Source organism: Myiozetetes cayanensis, unplaced genomic scaffold (genome assembly GCF_022539395.1).
Source record: "Myiozetetes cayanensis isolate MyiCay16 unplaced genomic scaffold, myiCay2020 scf13, whole genome shotgun sequence".
NCBI classification, from domain to species: domain Eukaryota; kingdom Metazoa; phylum Chordata; class Aves; order Passeriformes; family Tyrannidae; genus Myiozetetes; species Myiozetetes cayanensis.
The window spans coordinates 11,925,092-11,938,644 of NW_026086937.1; the positions used below are offsets into that span (position 1 = coordinate 11,925,092).

At 42.8% G+C, this 13,553-nt stretch overlaps 1 protein-coding gene across 3 annotated transcripts in view; it reads left to right on the forward strand.

The window, feature by feature from the left end:
* FGF12 (fibroblast growth factor 12) overlaps positions 1-13,553 on the forward strand; it is a 226,962-nt gene that overhangs the window by 141,751 nt on the left and 71,658 nt on the right. For all 3 annotated transcript variants that reach the window (XM_050308571.1, XM_050308572.1, XM_050308570.1), the window contains 2 exons: positions 1,829-1,939; positions 9,541-9,644. In XM_050308571.1, coding sequence (XP_050164528.1) covers positions 1,829-1,939; positions 9,541-9,644 — 215 coding nt within the window. The remainder of the gene's footprint in view (positions 1-1,828; positions 1,940-9,540; positions 9,645-13,553) is intronic.

Sequence of the window (13,553 nt, forward strand, 5' to 3'; positions counted from 1 at the left end):
TGGTATTAGATAAAAGAGGAAAAGAGGACAGGCTTGAGGAGGGTGGTGCAGTCATCTGTGCATGAGAATACAGCTTTTCGTATCCTCTAGCTTTGATGTGCTTTTCTAATGAAAAACAAGTTAAATCAAGCTGCTGCATTTAACAAAATAGAGAATTCATTTAGGTAAGAAGAGAGCAAACCAGTTAGCTCAATCTAAGTGTTAATTTGACATATACTGGCTTGATCAGCTAGCTTTTATTAGATGGCCAGTGCTATTGTACTTATTTACTGTCCCAGAGTTGAGTCTTGCTGGGAGAAAGCCTGCTTGCAGCCGACAGCACTCATTGCTCTGAAATTACTTTTTTAAAGGCAGCATAGAAACCTGCTGACACTGATTTATAACTATGAAATAGTTCATAGCTTTTGTAACTATGAAATAGTACCTGACTCTCCCCCAGCTGATGGAGGAGTTTTCTAAGCTGAAATCCTTTGCACCTGCAGCCTGTCAGCGTCTGGGGTCCCGCTGCTGTGGAGGATTTGTGAGTGCAGGAGAGCAGGCTGAGGGTTCCCTCCGAGGGGAGCTGTACATCAAGATGGGGGATTCTAATGAAAACCCTTAACACACAACGTGACCGCAGTTATATAACAACTATGGCTTATTAAACAGCCTCACTGGAGGCATGAAAGGCAGGAGGCTGGGGAGATTTTGGTATGCTACGCTGGACTTTTTCCTGTCCATTGAGCCAGCAATAACTAGGTCTTATTTATTTACTTTTGATGGGTGGTCACATAAAACCACAACCTCCTGTCACACAAGGAGGATCTCTGTCATCCCAGCTTGTGTGTCTGCTCACGTTGTAGCCAGCTCACTTGCTTTCCAGCAGCAATGCCTGTGACAAATTTTAAGACTAGAATGACTACAGTTGAATTTATTTTTGACCACTTGTGTTTGACTGGTAGGATGACAGGGAGACGGGTGGTAAAGCTGCACACCTCTGTCTTGTGAAGTTTAAATTGTTTCTGCTTTTTTTGTGTTTTCCTTCTTCTCTTCAGCCGGAAGGTATAAGACGTTGCAGAGGTAATAGGGAAGCCCCTAGCCAGGACATGGCTGACTCATGGTACACGGAGTCTGGGAAAGGACCCTGCTAGAGACAAAGATTCTCATCTACCAGGGTGTGGGGCATGTGTTTTCGAAGGGGAGAGACACAGGATTTTAAAACTGAGTGTTTTAAGGTGCCCCTAAATGCTTCATAGGTCAGTTTTAGAGGTGTCTTGCATCTATTTCTTTTGGAATTTTGCTTCTAGAGTCCCACACAGTTGGACTCATGCAACCTGATTTGGCACTCAGTTACTCTGGGTTTATACCACTATAATACCAGTGATTTAAATGGATTTTTAGTGGCATAAAACTGGGACTGCATGCAAGTGGGAATGATAGTGAATCAACCCTAGAGAAAGCAAGATAGTTGCCTTCGCAGGCAGAATAAGAAACAATGGGCAGATTCTTTGCAACATTGCTAGGAAATACTCTTCTGAATAAGTGGTATATCCAGAATACATAAACTGTCTAAAGACTTCCATTCGGTAAGTAACTTTGTGATGTATCGTATTCTGTTTCTGCTGCACCAACTATGCATTACATTTTACCTGCACATCTGATCTCAGTTTTATTTGCCAGTACATCTGTGTATATATGAATATTTTACAACCACTCTTGAAAGGAATCACAGAAAACCGTCTTAGCTGCCAAACACTTCTACATTTACTTATGGCTTAATGGGGGAAAAGCAAATGGGGTCTTGTGCTGCTTGGTATATCTAGTAATTATTATTATTATTATTTTGCAGAACCCCAGCTGAAAGGAATTGTGACAAGGTTATTCAGCCAGCAGGAATACTTCCTGCAGATGCACCCAGATGGTACAATTGATGGGACCAAGGACGAAAACAGTGACTACAGTAAGAAAAATTAGCCTGTTTTGCAACCCAATTACAATCAAATGCATCACCTAGTGGGTCTCACTTGTGCAGCTTCATTTCTGAAAAGATCAAATCAGGAGGAAGACAGCTGTTTTCTGCACATTTTTTCCTATCTATCCTTCCCCTTTAAATGTTGCCTGTGTAATTTCATATGTTTCCTCTCCGATCTTCTTCCCTCCTGCCCCGATTCTGTAACTGCCATCTGGGTGGGGTGGAGAATAAAACCCATGATTTGAATTGCTGCCAGAAGAGAAAGGAGATTATATTTATACACATGCCACGTGGGTAAAGGATACGGGGAATTCTCTCTCCAAGGAGAAGAGGAGAAAATGGTTTTCACTATTTTATCCTCAAAAATTCAGCAAGCATCAGGAATTTCTGGGCTGGAGAAAAGCAGCTGTTCACTGAAACCTTGTGCTTTGAGGCTGGTGTAAAGGCTGAGGGTATTGAATGACCTTGTAAAAGGAGGTCATCTTCCAAAACCCTGTTTAAAGGCGTTGGGTTTGTGCTGTCCAGCAAAAGGAGAGTCACACAGGCTTAAAAACTGTGCTCACATGCAGGAGCCATATTTGTTTAAATACGTGCAAAGCACTAGTCAATCTTCCTTTTGCAAAAGTTATTTTGTCAGTACCAAAGGTTCTCAAAAAGCTAAAAAGGATGTAGAATATTTTGTGCAGCATCTCTGCATTTCATAGGCATCAGATTGATGCTTCTGAGGGGGCAGTGAAGCTCATATCCTTGTTGCCACCAATTGCATCAACAGAGGAGGACTCAATACTTTTATCTTATCCTATGTTGGTTTGAAGCTCCCTGTACCACTGCTGAAGGATATCTAATCTGACCAGCATGGAAGGTGTCTTCCTAGTAGTTACTAGAGATGAACAAAAGTTCATCTGTGGTAGGACTGATGGAAGCAAACTTTTTGTACTTTGTGAAAGGAGAAACTGGCTGAATTTGGGGTCAAATCTTGCTCTGATTCAAAGAAGCTCCTAATTGGATTGAAGGCAGCGTTTCTCCAGGAAGGCAGGGCCTGGGCTGCAGGTGAGGGATGTCTGTAGGGGTGCAACACGTGTAGCACAGCATCAACATTATCCTGTGAAGGTGCACTTGGACAAGGGTGCAAGGTGGCTGCAGCCCCATATCTGTGTCTTTGCCCCATCCCCAAGAAGATGTCAGAGTACTGTAGGAGGAGCACCGTGTGTAGTGGGACTGCCCTGCTGCAGCCAGCCCAGGGCTGGGGTTCTGTGCATGAGAGGGGCTTTGGGGAGATGGTGACTGGAAAGCTCTTGTGGAATGACCCAAGAGGCTGCATCCACCAAAAACTTGGCCTGTAGCAGATGCAAGTGTCAGGTTTTAGTCCTTTCTCATATACTGGTGTTGAACAAATTAAATTGTAATGACACAACTTCTGATTTATGTGGTGCCAGGAGAATCTGTGGGCCTCCGCACACACACATGCTTTGAGAGACTGAGCAGGTCTCCTCCTACAAGAAGAGTCTAGCCTTGTGATACTCTCAGGCAGACACCAAAACATGGGGTAAGTTCAGTGGGCTTTGGTGGGTGAGTAATGACCCAGTGTTTGGTTGTTTTAGCTACTTTTTCCTAAAGAAAGATGACATAGGGTGTTTTCAAGCTGCAGAAAATCCCACTGGAGGCCTATTAGTCAAAAACATGGGAAGATATGGTAGAGATGGCAGGGATTCATTACCCTCATCTATCAGAGAGTACTGAACAACAAAGTAATGGGTTTAAACGGGGGCAAGGATGAATTTAGGTAAACAGCAGAGGAGAATAAAGTGTAAGAGCAGTTCTGCAATATTTCAGGCTGGCAGGGGAGATGAGGGGAGCTGCTGCTGGCTGCACCTCAGTAGGTACAGGAGAACCTTCTGAGTTCCCATGGCTGAGGTTGGGCCCCAATTGCCCAAACAGATCTGATTTATATAGCCCACCAGAAATTTTAGAGATTGGTTTGGCAAGGTGCTGAGTACCTGAGGGCCACTTCTACCCAGTCTTCTTACTTGGAAATAGATGGGCTGAAGTGCACTTTGAGAGTGTAAATTTATCTGGTGAGATGGCAGCCCTGCCTCAGCAGCTTGTTGGGACAGGAAGCATCTTGCTGAAATGTGCCAAGCCACCGGCTCAAAGTCAGGGACTGTGTTGCAAAATTCAGGCAAGTTTATGGGAGAAGGTTGAAGCCAAAGAATTCCCCATCTGCTGATCTCAGGGGATCTCAAAAGAGGAAAAGAATCCAACCTGATAATATTTGGCTTCTGAAAATGAAAGACTCTGCTTTATTCAAGTTTTTAAAACTTTTTGCCACATGCTCTCCTTCATAAATGATCTTCAGTTTGAATGGACATTTTATAATATACGAAAGTTCCTGTTACAGCTTCACAACAAAATAATTTTTCGCTTTGTAAGTGCCAAAGTAAAGCAGACTGACGTTTTTTCTTTTCTGTTCTCCAAACATCTCCATTTTTGACCAGAAGACAGTCAAAATCTATTTGTCTAAGTAAACATCTTACAGATCTACTTCTCTGCTCTTTTCTGTTTTTAAAATACTTCTCAAGAAGATTCCTGACCAGCCAGTAAGAAGTCTGTGCATGGGCAAAACTCATCAAAGACTAGATAAATATTTCCCTACCCCTGGAGAGGGGTTTGTTAACTTGCATTCATTGGCAGAGAAGGGCACTCTTGATGTCCACAGCACAGTCCTTCCCACCTTGAATGACCATCTGTTCTCCATGCAGAAGTCATCTTAGCACAATTAAATAGCTGGTGAACACCATGTTCCATGCATTGTTTTGTGTTCTTTATCCACACACTGATTATTTAAATTAGCATTATGAAAGGAAGCATAATTTTCATGGAATACATTAGGTTGGTTTACCCTGGCAAAATAAACATTTAGAATGAGACACGACATGTCCCTCAGATATGTCTGATGCAATTAAAAGTTCTAATAAAAACCCAGTTATTTATACAAGATGAACTGCTAATATTTAAGCAATTTTTAAATTAATTATCCGGTGCCCATTTTATGTGTGTTATTGAAGCTGATGGCATTTATTTTCCGCCTCCTCTCACTCAAAGGAAAAAAAAATATAACCAAGAGCCAATATAACCAAGGCTTTTGAATGGGCATCCAGCCAGCTTCCTCTGAACCAGCACTTGGGACATCTGTTCCTTCTACCATGCCGTTAAAGGCACGCCATCTTAGTGTGAGCAAGGAGACACATTCTCTGGCTACTGGTGCTGGGATATATGAAGGATTTTCTTTTAATTGGAGTGCAATTTCATGGTGTGTGAGCCCCCTGTTTGCATTGTTAGTAATGTTATGTGTGAACCTGAACTTAGGGCAGTATCTTTTCCTTCCAGCTCCAGTGATCTCAAATAGTCTTTCAGGGCTGACTCCCGTTGTCAGTGCTTGCAGTCTTTATTGCTCTTTCCTGGGCTGAGCAGGGTAATGCCCCTTCATTTGAGAAATTAGACTTCTTTTTTTGTCTTGCTGAACATCTGAAAAACCTTGGCAAATGGACAGTGCATAAAGGATAGGTGAACTGTACTGACCTGGTAGAAACAACCCAGCATATCTAGGGTATTGTTTGGGGCTTTCCAGCCAGAAACACAAAAAGATTAAGGAGGATTCTTTTCCAACATCCTCCTTGGACCACACCTTATATACGACACACCTTTCCTTACTCTTCCATTTCTCTCATGAAGTTAGTCCAGACCCATAGGGAAGTATGCATTCAGATTTTAGGTGATACCTTAACGTAACAGTGACAACATATTCATGGGTGTAGGACTGGAGGGTGCTAAAAGTAATAATAATAATGGCCAGTCTTCGCGAGCGAAGATCTGGGGAAGGTCTTTACACCTTCCAGCCTGCGCATTGGATTTTTTAGGTGAGACACAGTGTGCGCGGAACTGAGCCCACCCTTTAATCCTAAGGTTCATCTGCCGGGGCCAAGCGAGCTTGGACGGTGGCAGCGAGGTCCTTAGGACGTAGATGGATTGCCTTTTATAGGGCTAACGAGCTCCATCGCTAAAAGTAGTATCATCAATAACCAGGGTCAGGTGTAAACTTATTGATGGTTGAAAATGGTAAGACGTAGTAAAGAAAAAGGGGCACGAATACTCAGTGTCTTAATTTTTTCTCTTCTGCCTGTGAAGTAAAAGAGCATATCCATTCTATGAAGCTGCAGATGGCATAGAAAATGTACCACTGTTAATTTTTTCTCTTTTTCACATCAGCACACCCTGTGTCCAGTTCTGTTCTATCACAGCTACTCCTTTTCCACATTGCCAAATCTGCTGTTTCAAATTAATCAGACTTTTTTTCCTCATAAAAAATGAGACATCTTGCTTTTGAGATTGGTAGAGGGGTTTTCCCCCACACACTCTTACATTCTTACAATAAAGCTTATAAGCTTTTAAATCTGTTATAAAGCAAGACAAAATATTCATCTGGAAGCATGAAAGCAAAGATGTTTCTAGATTGGAGTGCAGCCCTGAGAATTTGCTAAATCTTGATTGACCCAAACTACTGGTTTTTAATAGAGGAAGATATTTGCTTCCTAGAATTTTTTAGCTGCCAGTTACTTATGTCAGCTGTGTGTCCTCGTGCTTGCCTGCCCACTTGCTCCCTTGTTCTGCAGTGTGTCTTGCAGGAGGTGCTCTGCTCTAATTGTGGGTGCAGCAGGGTCCCTGGGAGCTTGGGACTGGCAGTGGTCTTCCTACCCTAACACAGCACAATTGGATTGTTCCTGTGCTCCTTTACATGTATAGGTGGAAGGAGAGATTTGCAGACATGTGGGTGCTTCCAAGTGGAACTTCTTATCCCCTAATTCTGGGTATTACCACCTTGCTGCCTAATGAATGCTTTGAGTGGCTTGTCACAAGTTTTCTATGCAAGACAAATTAGCTGTAGGGAATGAATGATGATGCCCATTTTGTTTCATTATTAGCAGTAATATGCTCCATTTTTCAGTAGGAGGAAAATACAGGGAAGGGGAATTGCTTATGGACTTGTTAATTGCAAAAGGTTTTAGACCTTCATGGTAGGGAGAAAGGGAGAGGTAACACTTTTAATGCTGAGTAGTTACAGTGGGGTGTGTTTGTCTTGTCTGGGGACAGTATCAGAGTAGCACTGTCCTTGACTCCAGTTGTTCACGGATGAATACCCAGGCTAGACTGCATTTGCCATATGCATCTGTTGACATTCTCCCATGAAATCAGAAATGTGGGCACTGGCTTTACTAAGACTTCAGCATATGTTTTGATGTTTTACTGATTATGGTGCTTAAAAGCACAAAAAGGGGCTGAGGGTAGGGTTGGGTTTTTTTTCCTAGACTCGAGTTACCTCCCTTTTAGGCAGCTCACTGGGGGGAGTCATCCAATCTTCTGTGGGAATTAAGTGAGGAAGTAATGGTATTCATGAGAAACTGGAATTCATGAATCCCCTTTTGGAAACAACCCTGACAACAGCTCAGCCAAGATATTTGGTAGATATCTGGAGCAAAGTGGCTTTGTCTCCTGGGCTCTTTTCAGATTTTACTTCTGAAAAGTTATCCATCACGACCTTTAAGCAAATCCACCAAGAGTTTAGGTCAAATGTGACCTTTTTCATTACATTTCACATACACTTTGGGTTATGCTTTTTCTCTTAGAAATAGTGGGAATCCCGGAACTTTGGCTCAGACTTTGTAGTCTGAACCCCTGGCTTCAAGGAGAGAACCAAGCCACAGTGTCAGCGTTTTTTTTTTTTTTTTTTTGACTCCCTCCTTTCTCCTCGTTGAATATAAATGTTCAGGGGTTTTTTCTCTTTGGAAAGGAATTCAAACACATTTTTACCTTATCTCCTCTGCAGTAATTCACATTGTATATGAGGTAGGTTCTTGGGAAGCATCTTGTGGTTGAGATAAATCCGTGCATTACCTAGCACATGCACATTGAACCAGACTTTTCAGGTTGTGAGTTTAATGTTGAGCTTAACTCAGTTTCCTCCTGCCGTACCAGGAATAACACTAGCCTGGCCTGTGAAGCTCTAAGCGTTTTGGATAGGCCATTTCAGCAAAAATTGCTTTATCCTGATGTGAAATCATCAGTGGTCCATCTCCTGGGGAAGGAAAAGCTTTGAGATGGCACTGTGAGAAGGAGTTTTTCCCACAACTGCCTTCTCATGAAGACTCCTCTGTGCTGTGCTTGCTCCAGTGTGATGTGTCAGACATAAAACTTTGTAAATGATGTATAAAATCCGTTAGCTAGAGGATGATGTCCTTAAAAGTCAGCTGGAGAATAGAATGCTTCACTGCGTGCTCTGTCACTCAGTCTTTCCTCTGCTCTCTGCCCTTTCACAGGTCTCCCTTGGGCTCATTTGAACACCCCAAAGCTGCTGAGAAGTTTTAAGCAGGCTTTTGCAAATGAGTGTGTTAAAAAGCTGTGAGAAATGCTTCATGAACATGTCAGGGACAGTCTGACTTCATGACTATGGAACCAGAAAAAAAATTCTTTTTTTCAGGGCAGCTGTGTGGGAAGAGATGTTGAGTGAAGTATTTCCATGTGTTTGGGCTTGTTTCTGCCTGACTCTGCCCATCCTTCCATATCTTGAGCTTCCTAGGACAAGGTCTAGTTAGCTGCTTTTAAGCTGAAACACAAAAGGTCCTGCCACATCTAAATAGTCTTGTCCTATAAATCTCAGTGGAAACAAAGCCATGCTAATGCCTCAGTGCTCAGTCTATCAGTGCTGACAGTCCTCTCCAATTTGAGCCCATGCTATTAGGAATGTAGCAAAAGCCTGACAGTACATTAATGTATATACTCATGGGAAGGGTCTTTCAACAAGATACAAGGTCTACTGGGTGTGAGTCAAGCAATGAAGTAATTAATTGGGAGGAAGTAATTGCAATGCTTAAATCAATAAGGCTGCAGTAAAATTGAGTGTTGAAAGATCTTGTCCTCTTCTGTCCTATTCAGTGCTGCTCCTGAATAAGGAGCAGTGCTCAGGTCACGGATTGGAGCAGTATCTCTTCCTGAGTTTCTTCATTCCCTTGACAGCTGGGACCACATGGGCAAACACACAGTCAAGTTAATTTGCAGCCTTCTGGCCATGGTCACTCTCTGTGTACTCTTTTAGCATATGGCAAATGCAAGAAAGTGTGACTAGGCTTAAGTGTATTTCAGGCTGAACTAAACTAAATTGTACTGTTGCATTTGCCATAGGCAAAGTCATGTATATGTGCAGTTACCCCAGCTCAGCTGGCTCTTGGAAAGCCACTGAGATGCACTAGCTTGGGAACACGTATGAGCCCTTGGCATTGCAAAGGCAGTGATCAGACAGACTGATGGGTGTGTTAAGGCATTTGAGAGGCAGCCAAACTCAGCACTTTTAAAAATTCCTTTCACCATCATCACTGTGGCTGCAGTCCTTTCCTGTAGCTGGAAGCAGGATGCTTGATTTATAGTCCAGTCTCTTTTGTGAAGAGTCAGGAGTGGGGTGGGCTGGGCCTGGGGCAAAAGCAGCAGTTGTCATGCAGGGTGATGTCTCCATATAATTTGCTTTTCTTTTCCTTCCACAGCCCTTTTCAATCTAATTCCTGTGGGTCTTCGTGTGGTGGCAATCCAAGGGGTGAAGGCAGGTCTGTACGTTGCCATGAACGCTGAGGGATATCTCTACAGCTCAGTAAGTACTTCGCACTTTTGGAGTCCTGAAGTGGTTTGGTTTTGTGCACAGGAGGAAGCAGACTGTGCTGGCACTTGCAGCTTTTTCTGAAAATGGTCACGTATCACCAAACATTTAAAAGCAGGGGTGGGGGGAGCTGCTGCAAGGCTATGCAATATTCACTTTAAAGTGTCTCCATGGAGATTCATGGCAATATTTCCTGACCTGTGAAGATACACTTTGTGTTCCTTTGAGTATATACTTAATGTAGGTCATGTTGTAGAGGAGGTGGTATAGAGTTGGCTGGTTATAGTCTGATTTCACATTTGTGAAATAGCATGGACTCAGTGGGATTGCTTCTGAGTTGCACCCAGATAACTGATAGGTGGTGCCCCAATGGCTCATGCTCTGTTTTTGACTGAAGTGTAAATCCACAGAAATACTTTGACTCCATTAAAATGGTTCTGGACTGTTCTGTTGGCAGAATTTCCCTATATTTGTGTTGTCTTCTAAATGCACGTAAAAGATAAGTGAGGCAATTTTTACCAACTAATTCCCTTATAACTTTCTTAGATGGCATGAGAGGGCATGAGGTTATTCATAAGATTCTCATTTGAAGTAAGTAATTGATTTTCACAGTGAATAATTGATTTGGTGATTTATTAAATATGGCAGCCCTTTGCCAGAATTTTTATGCTTCAAATAACTTTGCTCTAGTTCTATATAGTAAAAAGTGATAGTTAATAATACTTTTCTCATTTCTGTAGTTATGATAGCTTTACAGTGTATAGCCAAGATTTTAATCTCATCTGCCTTTGTGTAAATTTACAGTGCAGAGATTCTGCTCTTGTCTAGGCTTTTACTTTGCTTTAAAAGCCTATGTGAGCATAGAAATGGGATCACTGAAAGGACAGAAGTTTGAGTTGTTCTATGCAATTTTTCCTACCTTTTGCCATCCATCTTTGTTCCTGTTCAGTTTTTTACCACTCAGGTGATTTGGACTTCCCCCCTTCCCTGGGAATGTAACAAAGCTCTGTCTCCCCAGCAGCTCAGGGTAGAAAACGACAAGTGAATGTGTTAGTATGCCTGGTGAGATAGGTCTCAAAACTGGCTGCTTGTCAAGAAGAGACAGAGAGATCAATCTGGATCTCTGTGGATGCCAGACGCTTCCTGTTCTTTCATAGCCCAGTAAACATAAATGACTGCTCCTAAATAAATTACATCAGTTTACTAACAGTGAAAACTTCCTCATTTTGTATCAGAGTCCTAAAGGTAATACTGAGTGTGGTGTGGTACTGCATTATTGTGCATGCTTCCCTCTGGGCACATTGCCAGTTTGGGCAGTGTAGGACATAGCTCTGCCCCAACTGTAGAATTCTGGCTTCTTGTACTACCAGTGCCCTGTAAATGAGGACTGCAGGAAATCGGTGTCTGTCACAGAGCCACAGCCAGGATGTGGGTCTTCTTGGAGCCAGGAGTGGTCAGCATTTTCTGAGCAAATAGTGCAAGGGAGGGAAAGGTGTGGGTCTTGAGCTAAAGAAGGAACATAGAGTTGAAAATGTCATTTTTGACAGTTGAGAGATTAGAGATGATGCAGAGGAAAAGTATCTCTTGCTAGTAGTAGTGAGACACAATATAAAGGGTGGGAGGGGCATACCAAGAGATGGTAAGCAGCAGGAGGACCATGTTTTTCAGGAAACACATCTGCTAGTCATATCAACTCCTAAAAGGCACCAGATCATACATGTGTTCAAATGAGGGTGGTTTAATAGGGCCCTCTTATTTCCGACGAGTGTGCCCATCTTGAGTAGGAGGGTTAATCAGGGAAGGCTGATGGGAAAGGGTGCACCATGATGGTCACTAGTTAATGAAGTGAACCTCATTACATGCCACAGCTTGATGGCATTCAGCTCTGTCTGAACTAATAAGAGTGAAACTGTTCATGTCATCATCGTGATCTAAGGTTTCATTTGCAGTAAATGGATGATACTGGCCTATCTCTACTCCAGGGAGATGGAACTTTTTAAATATTTTTCTTGTGATAACTAGTGGCTCTGTCTCTGTCTTAGAGCAGTAAATCAATGCTTTGGAGAAGACCTCAAGGCAAGGAAAAAGAAATTTTGTGGATAAAACCAGTTAGAAGCAGAGAGTGTGGGTCAAGCCCATTATAACATTGAAGACAAGGGATTAGGAGACCAGGGTGATATAAAAGAAGTGGATATATCTGAGATAATATACCCTTTTTGGGCAGTCTCTTTTGGATACTGTAGCTTTCCTTGTGAAGTCAGGAACCTGCTCCAAGCCAAACTTTGGCATGGCTGTATCAGTCTCAAAGACTGTGCAGGGGAATTGCTTTGGTAGGACTTGACAGTCTGGTCCTCCCTGGGACGAGCAGAGCCCCTTTCCATGCTGCCTGGATCTGATTGTGGCCCATGCCGAGGGACACATCATCCCTGTTCTTTGCTTAGCAGACCCTAAACTACACTTTGTTCTGTCTGTGCATGTACCCTTTTTTTTATTTTTTCCCACTAGCCTTTTCTGAGGAGTTTCTGAAAAAATGGGTCAACGTTCCCCACAGATATTGTTCACTCACACAGGTCCATTGATAAATGAACTTTTCTGTTGCTTGGCTGCTTTCCGTGCTGTACGTCTCAGGTCTAGCTCTGCAAGGGCTTCTTAGAACATGCTCAGACCCAGGACTGGTTTCAGATAAAATTGTCCAGGGTAACCAGTTTTTTTGTTTGGGGGTTTTTTTCTCTTTTTTTTCCCCCCTCCTCTTGAGCCCAGATTGATGCTGTAACTGAACATGTCATCACTGTGGGATTTGTTTTGGTTTTGTTTTGTGGGGTTATTTTGGTGATATTTAATCTCTGTGTGACAGCTGAGATCTTGGCTGACATCCTCTGCCCTGAATCAAACCAGAGGCTATTATCAGCCTTGTCTTAAAGATGGTTTGTGCCAGCTCCTTCTGAGTTTGGGCCAATGGGCTCTTGAATGAATGGGCTTAGAATAACCAGCCCTTGGAAAAAGTCTTCCTGGTGTTGATTAGCACAAAAGTAGGGCTGAGTGGAGTTCTCTAAAGCCAAACTGGGTGAGATGGCACTTTGTAGAAACATGAAAGACCTTCCGATGGGCTCGACCACACTGATACCTTCAGCAATGAGTTTCCTCATCCCTACCTTATCTGTTCAGACAGGGGACAGGGATAGTGTAGGGTTGGGTTGCTGGTTTAAAGCCAATCACAGATTCCTAGCCAGCTTCAGAGGCCTAAATGCATTAGATAATAAAGCTTCTTTGCTTGGGAAGCAGCTGTTTGTTTACTTACACCAGATACCTGATTTTTTTTTTTTTCCCCCCCAGAGACTAGGTTATTGCCACCTCTGAGGTCTACGTGGAAATTAGGTGCTTAGTAGACAGGAAAATCATATTTTGGTTGAAGGCACCTGGCTTTAGGGTACAAACCACTGTCTTCATAGCAAGCTTACCAGAGTCATTGCTGTGTTTCCATTTGATTTCCTATAATGTAGAGCAGCTGTAAATTCCCGATGGTGCACAAGGGTTTCTATCAGCACCTGTTCTGGGGAGGGACATGACTCTCCTGAGGATCCACTGTTAGCATTTTATGCCAAAGTAAAAATGCACAGAATGAATGAAGGGCAGTGAGTATTACTTGCAGTGCCTTAGCCCATGGGAAGCTGCCACCAAAGGCTGGTTGTTGCACAGGAGAGGGAAACACAGAATAAAGAGGTACGTCCTGCTCCAGTGAATTTACAGCCTAATCTTAACGGGAGAAGACACAGAACATGCTCTCCTGTCTGTCTGGAGTTAATAGTTCTACCACCAAATTAATTCCCACTCCTGTATAACCTTTCTTTGTGAAGTTTCTCTCCTCGATGCCCAGCTTTCTCTCTGTTATCCCTGCAACAACTC